At 39.8% G+C, this 22,079-nt stretch overlaps 1 protein-coding gene across 7 annotated transcripts in view; it reads left to right on the top strand.

Annotated features, from left to right (window-relative positions):
• The window catches only part of LOC109036555 (uncharacterized), a 426,442-nt gene that overhangs the window by 317,332 nt on the left and 87,031 nt on the right, over positions 1 to 22,079 (top strand). For 2 of the 7 annotated variants that reach the window (XM_072300436.1, XM_072300434.1), the window contains one exon: positions 16,133 to 16,179. The exons of the other annotated variants lie outside the window; for them this stretch is intronic. In XM_072300436.1, the coding sequence (XP_072156537.1) occupies positions 16,133 to 16,179 (47 nt within the window). The remainder of the gene's footprint in view (positions 1 to 16,132; positions 16,180 to 22,079) is intronic. 7 annotated transcript variants of the gene reach the window in all.

Here is a 22,079-nt window from a genome sequence, read left to right as displayed (position 1 = left end):
GGCGTGTTGGAACCCACGATATCCTTTACTTCGCCTTTGAAGAAGTCCCTCTCAAGTTCATCGCCGAGTGGATTTGAATAGCCCTCGAACTTTGAAAGTGCGGGTGAAAATCCGAATAAGTTCGGCGGAGCTTGGCAAAATTGATGTGGATGTAGGGTTATCCGGCGAACGTCTAAAGGCGCGTGGCAGTGGCGTGGCGTGAATGATCGATTATCGATATATCTCCGTTTGAAGCTATGGTAAAGAATCGATTACTGAGGTGTTCGCTGCGAACACCCTGATAATCGATCTTTTTTCATAGGTTTGAGTGGCGAATCAATCGATATATCGCAAAGCACGCCACGCCACTGGCGCGTGGATCCTACGCCACGAACATAGATCTTGGGGTTTAAAAGACGGACGGAAGGAGCGCGAAGCCCCACAAAAGGGGCAGTGGCAGCGGCGTGCTTTGCGATGTATCGATTGAGCTGCCATTTAAACCTGTGGAAAAGTATCGATGAACAGGGTGTTCGCAACGAACGCCTTGAATAATCGATTCTTTAACATGGCTTCAAATGTGGAAATATCGATAATCGATCATTGACGCCTCGACACTGAGAAGGGGCAAAGTTCGAAGACGGCTCGGTTCAAGGAGGAAGTTCTTTTAAGAGAGGAGTAATACGTTACTGTCAAACACACGCTCATTTCAGCCGCCGAGGATCCGTTCGGGAGCTATCTTTGATTTTAAGCCATTATTTAGCAGTGAGAACTTTTTCGCACACGCCCCGTGACTGATTCGCGATGCTCCAGGTCTGCCATTAATGGTTTTGACACAGTTGGAAGATTATCGGAGGAAATAATACGGGGAAAGTTGTTTAATGTTTAGCTACCCTAGTCTGCCGCACTAAGAAAAGCGCCGTATGAACTTTCACGTATTGCCGAACTGCTGGTAAAACCGAATTTTTCTGAGAATGTCAGGGTTGCCACAGTCAGGGAAAACCGGGAAATGTGAGGGAATTTTAAAAGTCAAGGGAAACCTGGAAATGTCATATCAAATGACGAAACTGTCTGGGAAAAAGCACCAGTGACGTCAGCGGCGAGGACGGGCGCTACGAGGTACGACACGAGCGACGACGTCTACACTGGAAAAAAAAAACACATTGTATCTAGAGTCCAGACTCTTAAAAACATCGACAAGAAAAAATACTCTTGATTCAATCGGATTTTTGCTTAAATCAAGAACCAAGCCTCTTAATTTGAGCGGATTTCCTTTTGATTTAAGCAAAAATCCGATTGAATCAAGAGTATTTTTTCTTGTCAATGTTTTCAAGAGTCTGGACTCTAGATCCAATGTTTTTTTTCCAGTATAGGTCGTCAGTCTTTAACTCATGAGCCCCGTGCACAACGCTTTTGTTACATGCCCACGACTCACGGGTTTGCGCTCAGTTCCTTTTGATTTAATGTCAAATCCCGCTTTTCCATTTTCTAAAAGGAACTATATCCCCTGACCACATTGTTTCTTATCCAACTTCCACGAGCACACCCCATCTTTCCACTTCCACATCGTTCCTTTTAGCATAAATACGTCCAATTTTGGGAATTTTGTGGCATGTAATAATTGTTTCAAGGAAATTCAACCATCATTTCTCCTGGAACTCGCCTGCAATTATTTTTCTCCTATCTTGAAAATTCTCTGAACTGATTATCTATAGAAGCATTTATCGATCAGTTTCTATTGCAACGCACAATTTACAAGCTGAAATATAAAGCTATTCAATGGAAACTAATTTTAATTTTGATTTAATCATTGACCACCGAATTTCCAATTTAATAACCTGCCCCTGCGCGGTTATTCCAAACTTTTCAGATCTCAAGTCGGGAAAATATGCAGAACTTTCTCGCCCAGAAAGCTCTCAAGAAAACTTTATCCGTATTCATATCCACGGGCCTTACATCAAGGCCCTCTCGGTTACAATATTGCGAACTCGAAAAATCCCGCGAGAAACTCGTAAATCATCGACGGAGAACATAAAGCGGGGGTGTAGCGATGGAACATGACATTAGCGCGGGCATAACACAGAGATAGAAAGAATGCCGGTATATGTTAAAACGAGAACTTAATTGAACATTAACAGGGTACGGAATAGGAAGGTGGAAATTTTCAGAGTCACCCCAGGGGCATAAAGACCCCTCGCGTATAAGAATGGGACCGTAATTTACGAGCGAGTTGGAGGTATGAAGGGTGCCGCATCGCCGTCGCCTTGTTACAAGTAAATTCGCCCCAGCCAGGGCTTAAAGCTTCATCCGCCCATATTCGGATAAATAATTGATTTTATGACTCCCATTACGTCGCCGAGTTTCCATATTTTTACAGTCCGATAACGTCCGTCGTTGGCGAACGGGATGGTTTTAATTATAATGATCACGTTCAGCTTAGCTAATTTTCGTTAATACCAGCAGTAAACTCTGCTCCGGCGGTAGTCGAGGTAAGTTGCGGTTATTTTCCAAGGCTCCATGCACCTTAAAACCTATGTGTTGGTGTAGTTTGGGTTGCATATCCTTCACGGCGCTGCCACCATAGAACGCGTAGCAGGATTGCATAAAAATAGTAAATGAAAGGAAGGTACGCCTCTGATGAACTATAGCCCTTTAGTCATTCAGATGATGACTTTTAATTCATTTTATATCATGTAATAATAATTGGATGGATTTAATCGGAATCAGTCTAACTACATTGAGGTTCCTTAATTGGACTACACCTTGCAATTCTGGACCACATTTTTGGACTCAGTTTAGAAACAACGTATGTACCATTACTTCCCGTATGCACGTAATTAATTATCTAAGCCAAAAGTGTTAGTCCCCAATTGCAACATACATTCATTTTCTCCAACATTTTATGTTTTAAACAGAAAACTAAACAACACTAAAACTCAAAATTGTGTGAGTATATTCTTCATAATCTAAGGTGAATTTTCAGTAATGTTCGGACTAAGTAGTCTGGGTCTTTGTTAATAAGATTAAACCTGAGAGAAAATTAGGTAACGTAAAGGCTGATTCCAGTTACATCCGTTCAATGATAACAGGAATATTTTTCCTTGTGAAGGATGATGATAACCTGCATTCCCTCAAGCAAGGATCTGACAACAAGACAATCTAAGCTCCGTTTCTGATTGTACTGCTCATTTCATTTAAGAACTGAGGATAGCAATTGATACTAAGTAACTCACATAACCATTCTTGGAAATAAAACTTCATGATGTTCCTCTCTAGACCCTCTCAGAGAGGAGCAAAGGGCGAAAAACCGAGACTCAGCGAGTATACATGATTGTGTGCTAAAATACGCTCTTTGATTAGAGGCTGATCCGCCTACGTATCTATGTAATCCTATTTCGTCTCCTTTTTTTTTCTCCCTCCAGCGGTTACGGTGTAATGCTTTTTGATCCTCTCAAACGCAATTCTTTGTCTTTCACCGGTGCGGTAGATGTATCGTCAAAGAAGTTCGATATTTCTCGTACGAATCTCTTCGAAGGTATATCTCTTCAGTCTATTTCTAGGGATGTGGGGTCCCTTTCATCGAGAACAAGGGACGACGCCGCTGCGAAAGGGATCGGACGGTGGAGGGGCGAGGGTCGGAGAGGGATTTTTAAGAAGCTTCGAGTTTCCATCATAAATCATACTTTTCCAGAGATTTGAATTGGTTCAGAAGCACATGCTTCTTCTCCTCTGTCCGTTTGAGGAATAAACGCATTATTTGTAACTTCATTACACTTCCACTTGTCACGCGCCGGCCGCTCAGCCGCCATCTAGTAGCCCATCGTTGCCGTATTTATAGAATTTTCTCCAAATTAAAGGAGTTCCCGCAATCCATCCGTTTTTCATCAACTCCGTAACTAGAAACAGATGTATGCGATACGATTATTTCTACGTCTGAGTAGATCAAGTCGCATACTCACAAAAATCAAGGGGCATCTTGTTCCTCATTCACGTCGATTTTCCGAACTCAAACGCTGTCGCTGAAGGGGTAAATTCTCGGAGATAACTCTCTTAACTTAAATATAGTCATATTTTTGGACTATATGCACATCAATATAGCACGTCAAGTCGACTGATTTTTGAGAATTTCCAAAAACTTTAACGTTCACGTCGACTTTTTTCTTCTTTAAACTTATACGAATGTTTAAAAGACCATTTATCAAACGAGAAAAATACCGATGCTGGAATTTGTGTATTTTCTCTATTTGACTAGTGCATAGTCAGATCCAATCCTGACCATTACACTTGTATTTGAAGTTTTTTGTCTTTTACGTCCAGATTTAGAAAAACTGTTTACGCATTTTTCTCTTAAATTTTTTCACCATGAACGCACTTCTTATTGTTAGATCAAATATTGCGTAGAGCTGCGCATGCTCATTTTCGAACCAAAAGTTACGTCGCTTAAAATGAGGTACAATATTTTCGGGTAATACACGAAAAAAGAACTTCCGAGAAGGTTATACGAATAATGTACTTTTAAGTCATTCACGGATAATTTGATCACTGTATCATTTTCATTTTCTTTATAATTCGTCGTCGATTCTAATTTTTGTCTCTGAGAATAAAAGTCATGATTCGAAGTATACTATCGATGTATTTTCAAGAGGGATTTAATAAGGGAAATGAACGTAATAATGCACATTAATGAGACGTGTTTGCGTATACCACAGGTGGCACAACACAAGGAATAACCGTCTCTACGTGACATCTATGGTTGCAGCGCTTTGAGCAGGGAATTTACGATCAGCAGCTTTTACACGAGTCGCAAGATCGCCCCGAAACTCATCCGAATATCCCCCGGGAACATGGCAAACCCGGCTGGAAATTCCAGCTTTTCCAAGACGTGACAAGCAGCGCGCTGGCTCGCCACTTGCGATTATTGCCAATACGGCGTCGCATCCCGTCGCGTCGTGTCTGATTCATGTTTCTCCGAAGCGTCCCTGCAGAATGAGTCCAGTAGCTTGGTGTGCTTTGCGATAAATCGTTTGCTGTGTCATTTAAACGCATGGAAAAGGATCGATAAACAGGGTTTTCGATAATAATCGATTCTTTAGCATAGCGTCAAACGAGGAAATATCCATAGTCGATCGATCGAATGAGTAGTCGCGTCGGCACGAGGGACAACTTATCGGAGCGTCCCGAGCCCCGACGCATCCCCTTGACGTGATTTATAAAATAAAAAAATGGGGGCTTCGACCACTCCGCAGTTCAACAGACTGTAACTCTGAAAATATCCGATCAAGTCATTCTACTGAAAGGGTTCCGGCGTAATAGACCGATGGAAAATTCTCCTCGTGACGTTTCATCCGAGAAAATTGAATTAATGAAAATTGCTTTCAGGCAAAGAGCCTGTCTATAAAAAGAGTTTTTAAGATGAGTCTATCTGCTTTAGCGTTTCACTCGAAGATTTAACTGCTGATGCAACGTATATTAAAAATAGTTATAAAAAATTCACAGAACCTACACTTGAAAAAAATTCTCAGAGTCTAGACTCTTGAAAAAGTTGATAAGAGAAAATACTCGTGACTCAATCGAATCATTTATTGATTAAAAAACAAATCCATTTAAATTATGAAGCTTAGCTCCGACCGAATCAAGACTATTCTTTCTGCATGGTCAATTTTTTTAGAGGCTGGACTCTGGATCGAAGAGACTTTTTTTAGGGTAGATTGAAAATTTGCCTAGAAAATAGAGAACAGAATGTGTTAAATCAACACGAATTTTAGAGGAACGGAATAGCCAAAGGACCCCTCACTAACGGTTACCGAAATTTTAAAACTTGTTCCGTGGAACTATACAATAATTTGCGACTGTTGATGACAAGTTGAAGAATCTCTTCGATTGAAAGCGCCATTTGAATGACTTTGCTGGGCAATTTCCACTCGAAGTTCAGCGGTGATTTCTTAACTCTTGAGCGGGGCTTTTAACGCTTTTCTGAAGAAAGGCAGATTTACTGTGACAGCAATAATAAATTTCGAATGAAATTCTTCCGAAAGGCCATATTGCTACCCGCAGCGGTTTTCCACCCACACCCGCAAATGACAGGTCCTAAGATATTAAAATTTTGGCATTAAGTGGGGGAAATATTTGTAAGTAGGGAAAGACATTAACCAAAAGAATCCATTTGAACTAATGACTTTCACTTACATCCAGACCGTTTCGGGTCGCCCCCTCATCAGCGAAAACCGACTTAAGGTCTACCGTCCGACTAACCGAGTCGGATATCACTTGTGAGGGGGCGCGACCCGAATCCCGCCGGAATAAGTTATTCATGTAAGTGAAAGTTATGAGTTGAAACAATTTTTTTCTTTGTTCATAACGGCTATTCTCGCTGTTATAAATTTAGTCGTTTAAATCTCGCAATGAAGAAAGCGACAGTTCCCAAGACGTGCTCTGATCGATGGTTCAGAATTTTGACTTAAACCTAAATGTGTAAATTCCGTTCCTCTTATTGGGGAATGGGAATCCGCCGATGAAGAAAGTCCTGAGTCGCCCGCGTTAATGTCTCGCCGCGGGGAACACTTGTAACAATAATAAATCGCGCTAATTTAATGGTTCCGGTATAAGTTTATTAGTCCTTTTATGTCTTAATAACCAGTGCATCCAGCCTGATAATGTATAATCTTTGCTCTTCACAAATTGGCAAGTAACATAATAAAAATTGGAACGTTACGTGAAGAAAAGGCATTTCTTGGTTGCGGTGTCTCAGGGTCTCCGTTAATGGTTTAATGACGATAATTAAAGCAAATGCATGGAATTCTTTAAAAGTTTCACTGAATTTTCTTTATGTTTTTACATCGCTGTAAACTAAATATTTCAGAAAATTCACCGAATAAGTCCCTCCGTAGTATATAAAATAGCAGTAGAGATTCTGAAACACCGCAACCAAGAAATACCCTCTCTGCACCACGCCTCAGTACCCAATCAGCGTGCGTATTATCGAGAAACGCACTTTCTTTCCAAGTGGTGAATACTGCCATGCTAAGAGAGAACACCGTATGAACATTCGAGAGTTGCCATTTCCCCGGGTCCAACATGTATTCTGGAGAAAAGTTATGGCTATTTTCGTTGAAACTTTTCAAACATTTTAGGTTGAATTGCAGATATAATTTTCTGCAAAATTTGAAGGAAAATATTCGCAATTTTCCCAGTAAACCTTTTTTCATTGAAGGAAACATGACAACGTCTGAAGGCTCATACATCGTTCTTCCTCAACACGGTAGAATACTGAATACGGTTTTGAACTTGGAAGACGAGAACTTTCAACACCTCGTGTATGCCTACTTATCTGATCTCGGTGAGGTTTCCAGTCCCTTCGTCTCCGGTGCGGTATCGCCCGCCGTACTTGCTCAACTGTTAAACGCGCAAAGGCGGTAAATACCAAATGCTCGTTTATTATCAACCCGGGGTATTGTTTAGTCGCGGGTACCGCATCGCGCTTGCCCCTTCGTGCCGGGAAATTTCTCAATTTGAATCCCTCCTATACTCCCGTGCGAAGAAAAAACGCCATATGGACATAAGGGCTTTGCCAAATTTCCTCTGATAAAACGTTTATTTTGGAAGAAAGTTATGCATATTTTTCCTTGATATTGTTAGATATTTTAGATCAAAGTGCGAACAATATTGTCTGAAAAATTGGAAGATAAATATTCACATCTTTCTCAGTAAATTAGTATTTTATCAAAGGAAATTTGGCAACATTCGAAGGTTCATACGGCGTTCTTTCTCAGCATGGCCGTATAGCGGCCCCTCGGATTTGCCGGGAAGAATCCGTTGCTTGGCTGACGAAAGGACGTAACTACAATTTGAGATGAGCCCGGGAGAGCATCGAGTTGTATGAACGATAGGGGTCATCCCGGAGTGTAGTTACGCCCTTTATCAATCGACTGTTTAGACTCGGACGTCGCCGCCACCGCCGGAGGGAGACGATTTTCCTGCGGGGTCGAGCCTAAGCAGCGCGCGGGGAATGTTTGTGGAGTGTAGAGAAGGAATCCAGGAGCAGGAGCAGGAGCGAGACATCATTTATCTACCCGCGTCCTGGGCCCCGGCCCGGGACTCGGGGGGAAAACGAAAGGGAAAAAGGGAAAGTGGAAAAGCTCTGCCGAGGGGTTTCATGAATAAACCCTGTCGTTTTGTTTTCCGAAAGTAATAGCCACCTATACACCGCACCGTGCCTCGCCGAGCCCCTGCATTCTGTATCCGATGCCGTTTTGCCATATCGGGCTCGCAGTGGTATAACAATCCTACAGCTCCAAGTAAAAGTGCGGTTCTTGCGGACGAGGGACCGTCTTTGAATAAATTTTGTCAGGCATTTTTTAAATTTTTGACCCCTTCTCCCTTCATGTCAGGGCCCCTTTCGACCCCTACTACCCTTTTTATAAAGGGTTTGTCATGCTGATGCTCTTCTTTTTTTTAAAGTATCTGTTCTGATTTATGGGTGACGACTCCTAACTTGTTGGTTTTGCATATCGCAGAAACATTCTATTTTTTTACACGGAGAAAAAAAGCTCGTGCATGGGACCCGAAGTTGAGGTCATATAGATCTCTGAAGTTTTCGGATGCGTGATCCGAAAACTTCAGAGATCCATTTGACCTCAACTTCGGGGCCCATGCACGAAGTTTTTTTCTCCGCGTACAAGGAAGTTCGACTTGTGCAGTCGAGCGATCATTTGTGCTTTTAGTGGGTCACAAACACCCTACAGCACATCCTTTAGTACATATTTAAATTCTCGAAGGTGACAATGGTTTTGAATCTTATCGTTAGTTTTGAAGTCTCTTCGTTCCGCGGAAAATTAACTTTCAAAATTCTAGTGTGCTGGCCAGATGGATAATCAGTAGTACTCCTTTGTTCAATTTTACAGTTTGGATATGGATGTTCGGTTATTATTTTGACAGTTTTAGAAAGATTTGACGTCGAAATTGTTTCACAACAAGACGATCGTCTCAAAAATACAGCACCTGGTAATTTAGCACCAATTTTCAATTTTAAATGCCTTCACACTATGATCCCTTTTTTACAAGACAGTCACAAATTTTGAATTTTTACACGCATAAAAGCTGTTAATCTCTCCACAAAACGTCACGCGATGCATTTTCAACGTAGGACTTAATGCAAAAATGCGTAATCTCTGGGAAATGTTGTTCCTGCGAATGAAATTCTGACAACACGGTGCCATTGCTCGCATTGAGCATTCATAGATCCCCGAACGGAATCATGAGAATTATTTTCCGATTTATCATCATTTGATTCGGATGCTCCTGAGCTCCGCACGACGCAGCGCGAAGTCTCGTCGTATCGTAAAAATTTAGCGGCTCTTCAGCAGACACGCATCAGATTGAGAACGTCTCCAGTCTAAGCGAAAAACGACGGCGACGACTGTCGGAAAGACACTGCAGAGGGGCGAAAAAAAGCGCCAAGGTCGACGAAATGCGTTCTTGCCAAATGAAGGCGAAATGATTTTCAACATTCAATGAAGTGTTGGTTGAAAATATACTTTTATCGGATAACTCAAGCAATTACAATCCCTGGTCTGAACGCATTCTCTGTTTTACGTACAGTTAGTTATTTTACGTACAGTTAGTTATATGCCTTGAGGAAGTAACATTGATCAAACCAGAATAACTTGTAACCTCAATTTTTTAGAACACTGGAAAAAAACACAATGTATCTAGAGTCCAGACTCTTAAAAACATCGACAAGAAAAAGTGATCTTGATTCAATAAGAATCTAGCTTAAATCAAGAACCAAGCCTTTTAATTATTCAAGCAAAAATCCGACTGAATCAAGAGTATTTTTTCTTGTCAATGTTTTCAAGAGTCTGGAGTCTAGATACAATGTGTTTTTTTTTTCCAGTGAACAATTGTTTTAAATGTCACGTAATTTTGTGGCACGGAATTATCTAAGCCACTCTTTGAACGTTTTTAAATAATATGGTGGATAAGAGATAAAGTTATGAACCATTCGACCCATAACAATTTGAAATTAAGATGCTTGACACACCAGTCAAGGAAACAGTGGAGGGCACTAAAAACTTAACAAACTTGAGAAATGAGACAATTTCAGAATATGTCTTGAGAAAAAGGACTGAACAACTCCACCTAGGAAAAAAATGAAATTTAGGAATTTATTTATAGTTTTAGTCTTAATTAGACGCATTGAAATAAGAAAGTACTTTCTCAATCGTTACATAAGTCCTGCCATGCATGCATTTATTCTCCTGGGTTTCAATTCTCAAATCATGGCGTGGTTCTTTTTTATTTAATTGCGTCAAACATTGTTCTTTCACCGAGACGGAAAGCTACTTCTGGTTTGGGAAAAATTTGGATAAGTACTTATGGGACTTCTGCTGATTTTTGCTTAGTACCTTGCGTGTAATTTGCAACTGAAAAAGTTATATTTTTCAAACAATTGGGCAACGACTGAGGGAGGTGACGACAGAAATTTACGGCAGGTTGCCTATTAGAACCGAACACGCCCCTAAATATACGTCTATCCCGATGTCGACAATTTCAAGAGAATTTGGCAACGTTGCTCTCCGCCATCGTCGCGTCGTCCTAGGAAAGCAGAGCGAGGAGGCGAACAGTTGCGAGCTTTTATGGTTTATGGTCTATGGTCTATGGTTCACGGTTCAGCCCGCCTGCCCCCTCCCCCGCCTCATTTCCCTCCCCTGACCTTGAAACTTTCCCCCGCCGATTTCCATTTCCTCTCTCGTTTCGCCCCTTCGGCTTGGCTTTCCCGCAGTCTTCCCTCTCCTCAGCCCTCCGACTCCACAACTTCTGATGCTCCAAATACGAGCTTGAATTCACAGTATCGAGTATTTTCTCTGTGAATATCCCTAGCGTTCTTGGCATTCGCGGATCCAGCGAATTGGCATCACTGTTTTTCTTAATTTAAATGTATAGAATTGTATCGATTTTTGGAGGGTGCACGTGCTTCGACAAGAATCGATTATTCAGCATAGTTTTAAATAGAGGATTATCATTGATATTAATCAGCTGGATCCGCCTCCAGTGCTTGGGTTTTTATATCCATGAGAGTTTAAAAAATCCTGCAGATATTCCATTGCTCTGTTGATTAGATTAAATGTAAGATAATCCAAAACATATCATCTGTTTTTTTGTTTTTTTTTTTTCTTTAAAAAAAAGAAATAACATTTGATAATTAATCTGCAACATTGTCTAACCCATTGCTCATTTTTCACTATCAGCGTGTAATTGGACGGATTGAATTAGAATTATTTATTAAGAACACGGTGTATGAATGATGTCATCCTTTGCAGCAGTACCTACCATGGTTTCTTCCGCCTCGAAGATATTTGCATTAGTTGCTCGACTTAAAACAGAGTCGGTGAAACCGAGGTGAAGGAACCATATTGTATTTACCTCTACGGTGGATGACGCCATACACCGCATTTTTGAAGAGAGAATACAAATTACTGTCTTGACCAAAAACGTGGTCAGACAGATGAAACTGAATCATTTGAATACTAAAAATTGTATTCTTTTTCATTGAAAATAAATAAGAAATCAAGAAAATACGGTTTGATGAAAAGGCGGGGAATTTGAATTGGGTTTAGTACTTCTCAGTGCAAAATGTTTTTTCAAAAGTACGAGAACGATTCTGTGACGAACTCACTCATCATGGTGTTGAAGGCGAAGTTGGAATGTTTTTACGAATGTTACTCCTTGCCGCAACATCCGTCGTGTTCTGCCACAATCCACTAATAAGGCTAAGCAGCTTTACTTGTAAGTTTACACTCGCCCCAAACGAGGTGCTCAGCTCCTTTCGGATCGTATTTTCTATCTGAGCTTAGAGGTATTCGGCTTTGCCCTTTCAGAGAATGAAAAGCGCACCTAATTCCCCGCCAAGTCACCTCTCCAGTGAAGAATCTCATTCCTATTTCTTCTTCCCTACGAAAAAAATTGCAGCGAATTTACTGCACGCGGCGTGCTCGTCTTTCAAAAATATTAAAACTGTATGGTTCGAACTGTCATGAGGAAAAACGACGTTATTATTATGGTAGTTCATGTGTTACCATATTGTGCACCGCCTGTACTAGAAAGAGAGATTTGGATTATTTTAACTCCGCTAACCCGAATTGAATTAGTGAGAACGAAAACACACCAACTCGGTAACTCAAAAATGCTCAAAATTCATTAAAGAGAGTCAGTTTTCATAAAAGTAAGTGAAGTTAACGCATCTGTTCCAACTTGGACCTTTAAAAGTGTCCTTGGGTATACTTGTCTTTCGCACCAAAAATCTTTTTCTTGCACTAACTTCTTCAACTAGTGTGCAGTTTTGCGTGTGTCTTGGTTATTTTCATTTTTTCGAGTTGGAGTGTTTTCGTTCTCACTGATTTTGTTGGTGTTGTACACAAACTTACTTGCAAGACTTACTTGCTGGTGGTGCTGTACAGCAGACTTATTGGTGTACAACTCTAACTTATTGGAGTAGCACACGTATTAGTAAGAGTACAACTCCAATAAGTTTGCTGTTCAGTATCAATAAATTTGGAAAACATCTATTTTGTTTAGTCGAGTCGAAGTAGTCAAAATATTTTTTTAGTGACAACGGAAGTTTTAAGTTTATCATGAAGCTTATCGTCTTCGAGAGGTAATGCATTGCTGTTGAATGCGCGTATATGTTATAAGGCCAAAGACGGAAATCGGCCAATCATATCAATGGCCGGTCATTGTCGACATTGGCCGCATTACCGTCACCGGCCGTAACATACACAGTGATTAAATGCCGTATATCTAAATAAAATAAATGGCATCTGTTTTTTCGATGTCTAGCTTTCTTTACAATCAATTTTTTCAGAATTTTCAATTGGAATATTTACATTCAAAATATCTCTTTTTCTGAGCAGCAGTCGATATTTTCAACGAAGAGAATTCACCGACAGATAGTGCCCGGCTACTGTTTAATTAACTTGAGCTGCGTAAGGTTTCATTGCTCTGTAAGGGTTTCCCCTTTTTTTCTTTCTTTTCTCTGAAGTTTATTCCTCTCTAGTTACAAAAAACGGCAGCCGTAGCCGCAAAAGTTACTCCAGGTGCAAGAATTCACGTCAGCATATTTTTCCGTCTGATTCTTCTTTACGGGCCAAATGCCCGGTCTCAATTCAACGCTCGACGTGAAAAAATTAATGCCGCGGAAATTATTAATTTATTGTTACGTTGGAAATAAACTTTTTTTAATTAGTTCAGACCCTTCTCAAATTGAAAACAAGCTAGCCACCCGCTGCGCCGCGCTTGGAGAATGCACCGTAAAGTATATCGCGTCGGAAACAATCCTCTTTTTTTAGCCACTTATCCCTGTCTGCGCTCAAGCCTATAATTACCTCCACCACGGCACAAAATGCTGTCTTGTGAGCTTGGCAAAATATCATAACCTCTCTATTGACAGCTATCTGAGAGCGTGAACAGTCCAAAGAACGCGGAAAAAGTTTGAGAAAATTGGTAAAATCTTAATGAAAGTGAACGAGAAGAGAGGGAAAATCAATAGGGTCTGTGAAAAGGCTAATATTACCGTGCCAGAGACAAACGCGTATGAACATTCGAGAGTTGCCAGATTTCCTCCGGTAAAATTTTAAAATTTGAGGAGAGTTAGGAATATTTTCTCTTGAAATTTTCAGATAATTTAGATCTGATTGTGGATCAAATTCTCTGAAAAATTGGATGAAAAATATTCACAGGTTTTCCTAAAAATTGATATGTTATGAAAGAAAATTTGGCAACGTCAAAGACTCATACGGCGACCTTCCTCAGCACGGCAGAATTCCCCTTCCTATGGCGGGAGGGATTTAATGGCTTTCGTTAATTTGTGTCACTTCAAAATTTTTGAAGCCATCAATTTTTGTGTATTAATTGACGCTGTATCTGAAGATAATCGTTTTTCTTCTTCCGCGTCATTGCAGCGTCATTCTTTGATGAATTATTACGTTGTCTCCTTCTTTTCGAGTTTTTTAATCGATAACATTGTCTCCTGACTATAGGCATTGGTTACTTTTACTGACTGAAACCTAGAAAACTTTCCCTCTAAATCTTTCAAGGTTTTATGGGAACACAAGTAACCTCATCCATCGCGTCAGTTAATATTCCGAAGCTCCCATTTAAATTTTTTAATCGCATATTTAATGGCCTCTTTTATGTAAACAAGGCGTCGTTGTGAATCATTTCTCGGGAACTTTTAACTACAGCATGCTCGTGCAATTTAGTTAAAATATTCCTCTCGGTTCAGACACAAACGATATTGCGATATTCGACACTGAAAATTCAATTTTTTATCTCTGATAGGATAAACAATACGCCCGGAATTTATCGATGTATCTCGTATCGTGGCAACTTTCTTTACGAAGAGCTTAGAAAGTTTTTGGGGCTTCCTTACGAACGGCGCTCAAGTTAAGGGAGGAAGGGGCGTCTAATATTTTAATTTTCTTGGCTCATTGAGCCCTGAAAGTTTGATTGTAATTCGTGAAACATCAAAGGAGCTTCCCGTAATGAACGCCATGAATAAGAAACAAGGGTGAGAAACGGCAAGACGGACCCAACCCCCCGTTCAACGCACCCTTTTTCCTGCTCCAGCTCTGTTTTTCCTCTCATGGGCATCTTTTCGTCGTTCTCTTATTTTTTCATGTTTATTAACCAGCTTGTTTGGATGTACTTTCTCCCTTTCGCCCGCAAACGCTCTACTATTACTAATGCTTTGTCCGTTTCGATTAGATAGAGATTATCCAACTTAGATTCTCAACTTTCTGAAGTTGTAACCAGTTGTAACAGCCTCTAACTTGTTCCAGACCGAAATTCTCATTGTTTTTACACACTGGAAAAAAAACACATTGGATCTAGAGTCCAGACTTTTGAAAACATTGACAAGAAAAAATACTCTTGATTCAATCAGATTTAAGCTTAAATCAAAAGGAAATCCGCTCAAATTAAGAGGCTTGGTTCTTGATTTAAGCTTAAATCTGATTGAATTAAGAGTATTTTTTCTTGCATGTTTTTAAGAGTCTGGACTCTAGATCCAATGTGTTTTTTTTTCCAGTGCAGATAATTTCCCCACTCATTTCAAAATGGCACTTATAAAACATATGGCTTAGGTCGGAAAATACGTATGTATTTGATGCAGACGTTTTAAATCTCCGTCTGTGTTTTACTTTTTATAAAGAAACCGAACAAACAGTTTTTCTTGAAATCGTCCGTGAAATTGTGTGTATTAATTTAGTAATGTCCAAATGAGAAAGCAAGGAGATATTTTAATAAGCTTTTTTCGGAAAAAGTTAAACATAGCCTGAGAGGTTTAAAGTTTGCAATGGAGGTACGCATTTTTCGACCATGACCATCGATGCTGTAAGTTTGAGCGCTTTGCAACAAGAAAAAAAAAAGACTGAGAAAAATAACAAAAGTCAATAATTTGACCAACTGATAGACTTACTTTGAAATTGTTTGTTCGGCTCAAGCTCTCAAGTTGCTCATGCCTCAGCCGCCCAGGAACTGAGGACTCAGCGTGGATCAAAAATCGCCTTCAACTGCGCGTGATACCGCACGCTTTCCTAAGAGTACGAATAGTTGTATCATCTGAAGTGGTCTTAAAATCATGACTCCGTGCGTGAGGCGTGACAAACGATTTAGCTCATACGATGTGCAAGTCCTGTTTTAAGTTAACGCGATTGTCTGATACTTATCTGTTTTTGCATTAAAATTTTCGGTACCCTCTTCAAATTAAATTTTTATGAGCTAACTGAATTAGTGATAGCCGCTGCTGTCTCAAGCAAAATATCAATCGAAGAGGTGTAAAATATTTCTTGATCTTTTTAAATGGAAGTCTTTGATCCATGAAATCATGGCATGGATCAAAAACTGTCAGTTTTCCCGATTCATAATCAAATGAAACCCAACATTTGCATCGTCGCCCAACAAGGCCGTCTTTTGGAACATGCAATTAATATTAAATTTATATGAATCCTAAATCTTTACTGTTCAAACTCGACTCAATTCAGAATTCAAAGAGTCAAGACTTGATTTGTTTCCGAGTTACAAATCCACGTCATTGTGACCATTTCTCATGTTTCAAACATATCTTATTATTTATTTCTTATTTTGAATTTCTTTGTTGTAGGTGAGTCTGCCATCAAATCTTCCACGCTCAATGAATTTATCCGTAGAGTAAGTAAAATTGATTCCATTGTTGTTTTCAACTGTCTTGAAATTGAGAAAGTATTCCACCTTTCAGAGTCTTCATAACCTCAATTTATCACCAGTTATAAGCTTGACTTCGCATTTTGCAAAAAGGAAGTAATGTAAATTAGAGGACCTGATATAAAGTTCAATCGTAACATCCTGGTTAAGTACCTTTTACGAAGAGAGGGCCACAATGCTGAAACATTAAACTTTATTATTTAAAGCGTTTCGTTTTATATTATTTTAACGTCAACATCAATTACGTTACCCCTTGATCCACTTTTAAGCTGTCCGAGATACTTCTCTCCACAATACAGGGTGATCCAGAGGTGAACGGTCAGACTGCAGGAGCCGAAACACCCCCAAACCCCCTCTTTAAATTAAGATTTCGATTTTTTTAAAGATCATTTATGAATTCAAGGCATGAAAGTACAAGCGATTACAAATTTTCATGAGGTTTGGTTCACAACCGTCGCCAAAATTCAGGAAGAACAGTTTATTTTCCGAAATTTTTGGGGGGCCGTAGCTCCAACTGGGGGCACTTTTGGAAAAAAAAAACTTTATAAAAGGAAAAAAATCTTATTTTGAACCTGTTTGGAAAAAAACTTTATAAAAGGAAAAAACCTTATTTTGAACCATAGAACACGGCCCTGCAGTCTTACCGTTTAACCGTGGATCACCCTGTATATGTTCCTCAAGACGTTCGGAGAAATCGATGATTTTTCCAAGAAGGTGACTTTCTTTCACCAGGCTGTCATTAACAGCATTTTTATGGAAAGAGGACGTGCCGGTGTATCCCACTTGACTCGGAAATTGAATTCTAATGTATATTCTGATAATTCTTTTTGGGTTATTTATATTTCCTCGAAATCCCCCTTCACCTTTATCGAGAGAATTCTCGGTATTAAAATAAAATAACGTCATCGCCTCCGATCAAATTATAATGCCGTAATAAGTGCGCATAAAATATTTTCAGGAGAACGCCTTGTTTAATTCAATCTTTGGATAGGGCGGCATTTTTCCGCGGGAATTTGGGGAAAGCGCCGCGGTTATTCAGTTAAGCTCGTCCGGAGACTTCGTCGTTCCTCTGACGTAAGGGCGTATCCCTATCTCCGGATGAGCTCTAGAAAACATGGATTTATTTGTGAATTAGGGCTCACGTTAAAATTGAGATACGCCTTTACGTCCAAGGGACGACGACTTGAACGAGCCCTTAGCGGCGTTTATGGCGTCCGACCAAATTGTTTAGCCGAGCATCGGTGATGCCGTTACAATGGCGGGCGCGCGATGATATTCATTAGCATGAAACGACAATAGACTCAAGTCTGCCTTTGGAATAACAACGCCGTACTTTCGTGTATGAAGCGTCAAAAGCCCTTCTCGGCTACCAGAATCCCAAGTTGTTCGGATGTAAAGGCGGTGAATGTGTATGCCGTCTGAATGCATTAAGTGTGAATATTATTTGTGTTGCCACGTTGGCTGGAATAACAGGGCTGTTGATTTTTGCGATGGGTCTCTGTGGTCCAATCAGTTATCCAATAGGAAATGAGGAAAAAAAGTAGGAGCTTAGAACCGTCCGGGGAAACTCTTCTTATGGCCTGCTAGCCTGCATGAATATAAGCTTGGAAATTACTGATGAAAACAAGTGGACAGCAACTTTCTATTTCCAGTGTTTTCCCCCAAAAATATCAGGCTAACGCGAACAATTTATAAATGGAGTAAACTAGGAGGCTTTTTCTACATATCTTGGGAAAGTTCGAAAGCGAAATGATTCTCGATCGATATTATCTTCTCTTGCTCAATTTTGCGGATCATATTAATTATAAAGCTTTTTACACCTTATGAGAGAAAAGGATGCTCCAGAAAAAAATAAATTTATCATCTCTGTCATCTTCGAACGAAGGTTGTCGTTTTTCTTTTGCCTGTTCCTGAAACAAGCTTCAATGCGTCAAAGCGACTCAAAGCGTCTATCGTTTCTTAATTTTCAATCAAAGAACGATTTTCATTCTTGAGAAATTGCATTTTGGACCGAAGTTTGAAACTTCTGACTTTTATTTTCGTCGGTGGAGCATGGTTTCACCATTATTCATATTTTTCAGCTTTAAGGGCCATGAGCAATCAGAATCGGTTTTACTTTTCAATCCTTCAAAAATTCATGGATCGCATTTAATTTCGGTTTTCAAGGACATTTTGAAGAAACTGCTCAAATAAGACAACAATGGTGACTATTTCCTTGAATAGCCCGTCATCTTTTCAATCTTAGACATCTAACGAGATGATTTCATTTTGTTCTACTCCATTTTCCTCACACACATTTCTCGCGTTATGTATTGTCTTTCGGGGCTTTCTTACGCTAGCGAGGTTTTTATTTGGATCTCATTGTTTTCGCTGTCGGCGATAAATTATTTTATTTTTGGCATTAAATTATTTTACGGAGCAGTTCCTCAAATGAAGATCCTATCCTTTTCCAGCAATCTGTATCTCGAATAATAGAAGCTAGGGAAAGGAGGCGCGTTGCTGACGGCGCAGAGATACAACTATTCGTACTTGATGGATGTCCGTGTTGCGTCTGCGAAATTGAAGGCGCGAGGCTTGAGTTCAAATGCCCCGCTCTATGCTGCCCATGGGGGTTCGCTCAGATTCGGGAAAAAGGTTGTACAACGGGCTCGATCATGTCTCTCATCGTATCTATCGCTGCGTTTACACTCGATTTTTTTCCAGTTTTATGTCTGATTCTTTATTAAGGATGACTTATATCTAAAGTTTGTACGTACCGGCCCCATACAACCCGTGGGGCACGTGTTTTTAGCAAGTCTCGGGTCAATTTGACCCAAGTCGAGCATCTAAGGGTTAGTTGATCTTCTTCTTCTTCTAACATTTTACTAGGGCCGAGACCCTGTTTGTCTAGCCTCTAAATTAGTAAAATACGATGGTGATGAGAGAGATCACTAAAGTTAATTGATGATACGCAATAACAGCGTTTTACATACTCTTTTTATGAGTATGACACTGGTTGTTCGGCGTGACATAACCTTGCACAATTAATGCCCAAGTTTCTTTTAATTTCTGAAGCAGCAAGCGTAACTAAAAGTCGGGAGGGGGGGGGGGGGCAAGATATGAAAGAAAATAGAGATACTAATAAATAAACCCTTCAAAGTGAGGTACAATGGAAGGGCCTTTCGAAATCTTTTTATGAGAAGTAGCTCAGTATTCCCTTTGACCCTTTCTCCCTTGTATCACCCACTCCCTTGTACGTATTAAGATGCATTGCATCTCTCTTTTTATTTCAGCGTCGACACCTAAATTTTGTATCCCATCTTGATAAAAAAAAAAATCCAAAAGATTTTTTAGCAATTCTTTCCTATTGTTTATTCGTTTTTTACTTGATGGAAAATTACGTATCTTCTGCCATAATATGTTGCACAGGAAGTTACTAATCAAAGGATTTCTTTTTGCAGAAAGTTATCCCGCCGACCTGTCTTTTTTCGCGACTTTTGCCCGCTTGCAATGTCAAGTCGGAGAATCACCTAGACCGCGGCGCAGCAAACTCTCTTTAACATCAATCTTCGTAGATAATGGCACCTGTAGGTATCGGCCATTAACGTTTGAAAGGATTCCAATAAATCATTTTCATCATGCCAAATTTTTTGAACGTCTCGAAGAATGCTCCAAATGACTCGTTCGCCTGGCTCTCGTCGCTTTATTTTCCCGCTCATTGTGTGCAAAATACCGTGATTTATGGTCGCCATTTCTCATGATGGACGCCCCATTATTTTTCATCTAAATTTCAGGACTCGGAGGGCGCAAAAGTCTTAATTTTAGCATACGATGGAATCATCGGTATGAAGGGATCTGATTTTGTGTGATTCCGCTGGATTCGATGTCACCAATTCACCCAGTGGCGTATTTTGCTGGGCGATGTATGAAGTAATCTACGACAGGGTGTCTACAAGTCCGGAAATAGTACTGATTTTTTAAGGGCGGTACGGAAGTCCTGAAAAAGTGCGGAAATTCCGCTAGAAGGCCCGGATTTTTTTTAATTTTTGTCGCAATTTGAGCGAGAAATTTAAAATTTTAAAATTTTTCGAATTTTGTCAAATGAAGGCACTGGAAAAGTACTGAATTTTAATGTTGAGGAGGTTCTGAGTTCATCGGGAATGTGCCGAAAAAGTACTGTAAAAGTACTGATTTTTGACCAGCCTGTTTTAGTAGGCACCCTGGCCGTTTAAACCCACGTAAAAGAAGAGATTATCAGGGCGCGCGCGATGAACGCACTAATAATAGATAGTTCAGCATAGCTTCAAGTAGAAAAATATCTATAATTTGTGATTCATGCCTCATCACTCGGTTCATCACATCCGTTATTCGTGTGATTGATATCATCATTTTCCAAGAATCCTCTTCTTTTCAAACAATATTTCTCGCATGCTGTGATAAAAGATCGCAGAAGTGCAGAAAATGAGTTCTTCCCAGTACAGTTTGAAAAAATTGAAATACTTTCGTGTCCGTTGATGCAAGCGAATGCGAGTTGCAGCTGCAGTTGGTGAAAAAGTTACTTCCAACATAGCTCGCACTCTCTCCATGCGAGGATAATCGATTCCAGCATTCTCCGCGGGAGTGAAGTAAATAAATATTTACCTGGACAAATCAAGCAGAGAATGAGGAAGTCGGAAAATAACTGTAGGACGCTTGGAAAATACCTCTTGAAGTTCTGTTTCGTTCCTTCTCTCGTAAATTATCTTTATGAAGGGACTCATATTTTTCCGATTTGGAGATTTTTCTCTCTGTCAAAGCATCATTCTTTTCTCCTTGGCTTTATCTAAGCTCATAAGGCCCAAGATAAAATCTTACTGTGAAGCATATTTCCTTTGTCTCTAATCTGTTAATGATATACTGTACGTTTTAGGGTAAGATTTTAAAAAAATGTACTCTTGCTTTCGTCTGTAAATCTAAACACTACTATCGGCATCGACTATCATTTCATTCAATTCGAAGATTTTCCTCCAAAAATATTATAAACAACCCAATCTTAGGTAAGTCGGGTAGTAACAAGTCTTTTCGAGGCCCCAACCAGAAAAATAACAATATTTTGAACTGAATTCCATCGAAAATATTTTTGGTTGCAGCTTTAGACAGGGTGTCTAGTATCAGGATTTTCCCGATATTCCCGATTCTATCGAGTTTTGCGGTTGATCAGGATTTGAGGAAAAATCGGTCGTAAAATCAGGATTCGAGAAAAATCGGACGTCCAATCGGATTGTTGTATCGAGATATTTTTGTGAAGTTACATTCGGCTCTTCTTCTCTGCAAAAAATCAGGATTTGGAAAAATTATGAAATCAGGATTTAGCAGTCAAATATCAGGAAAAATCGGGACTTCCCAACATTAAAAAAAAACCAGACACCCTGTTTGAGGAAGATTGAGTTTGAGAAAGCCCTCACCAAGTGTCTAGAAGTAATCATGAATGGTTTCCTACCGGTACACTGGATAAAAAACACATTGGTTTTAGAGTCCAGACTCTAAAACATCGACAAGAAAAAATACTCTTGACTCAATCAGATTTAAGCTTAAATCAAGAACCGAGCCTCTTAATTTGAGCAGATTTCCTTTTGATTTAGGCTTAAATCTGATTGAATCAAGAGTCCTTTTTCTTGTCAATGTTTTCAGGAGTCTGGACTCTAGATCCAATGTGTTGTTTTTCCAGTGTAGGGAAGAAATAATGTTGCTAAAATGTCAAACTTAAAATTAATACACGATTTCGTCGCTTCACAATCTGCACAGGCATTAGAATTGCGACTTCAGCGAATCCAGCGTTTAACCCCTCATCTACGAAGTTGAATGCACGCTCGTGGAATTCAATTTTGAATTCGGGACCTGAAATTTTC

The sequence above is a fragment of the Bemisia tabaci genome, chromosome 5 (assembly GCF_918797505.1).
Source record: "Bemisia tabaci chromosome 5, PGI_BMITA_v3".
Lineage (NCBI taxonomy): Eukaryota > Metazoa > Arthropoda > Insecta > Hemiptera > Aleyrodidae > Bemisia > Bemisia tabaci.
This window is presented reverse-complemented; position numbering and strand designations above follow the sequence as displayed.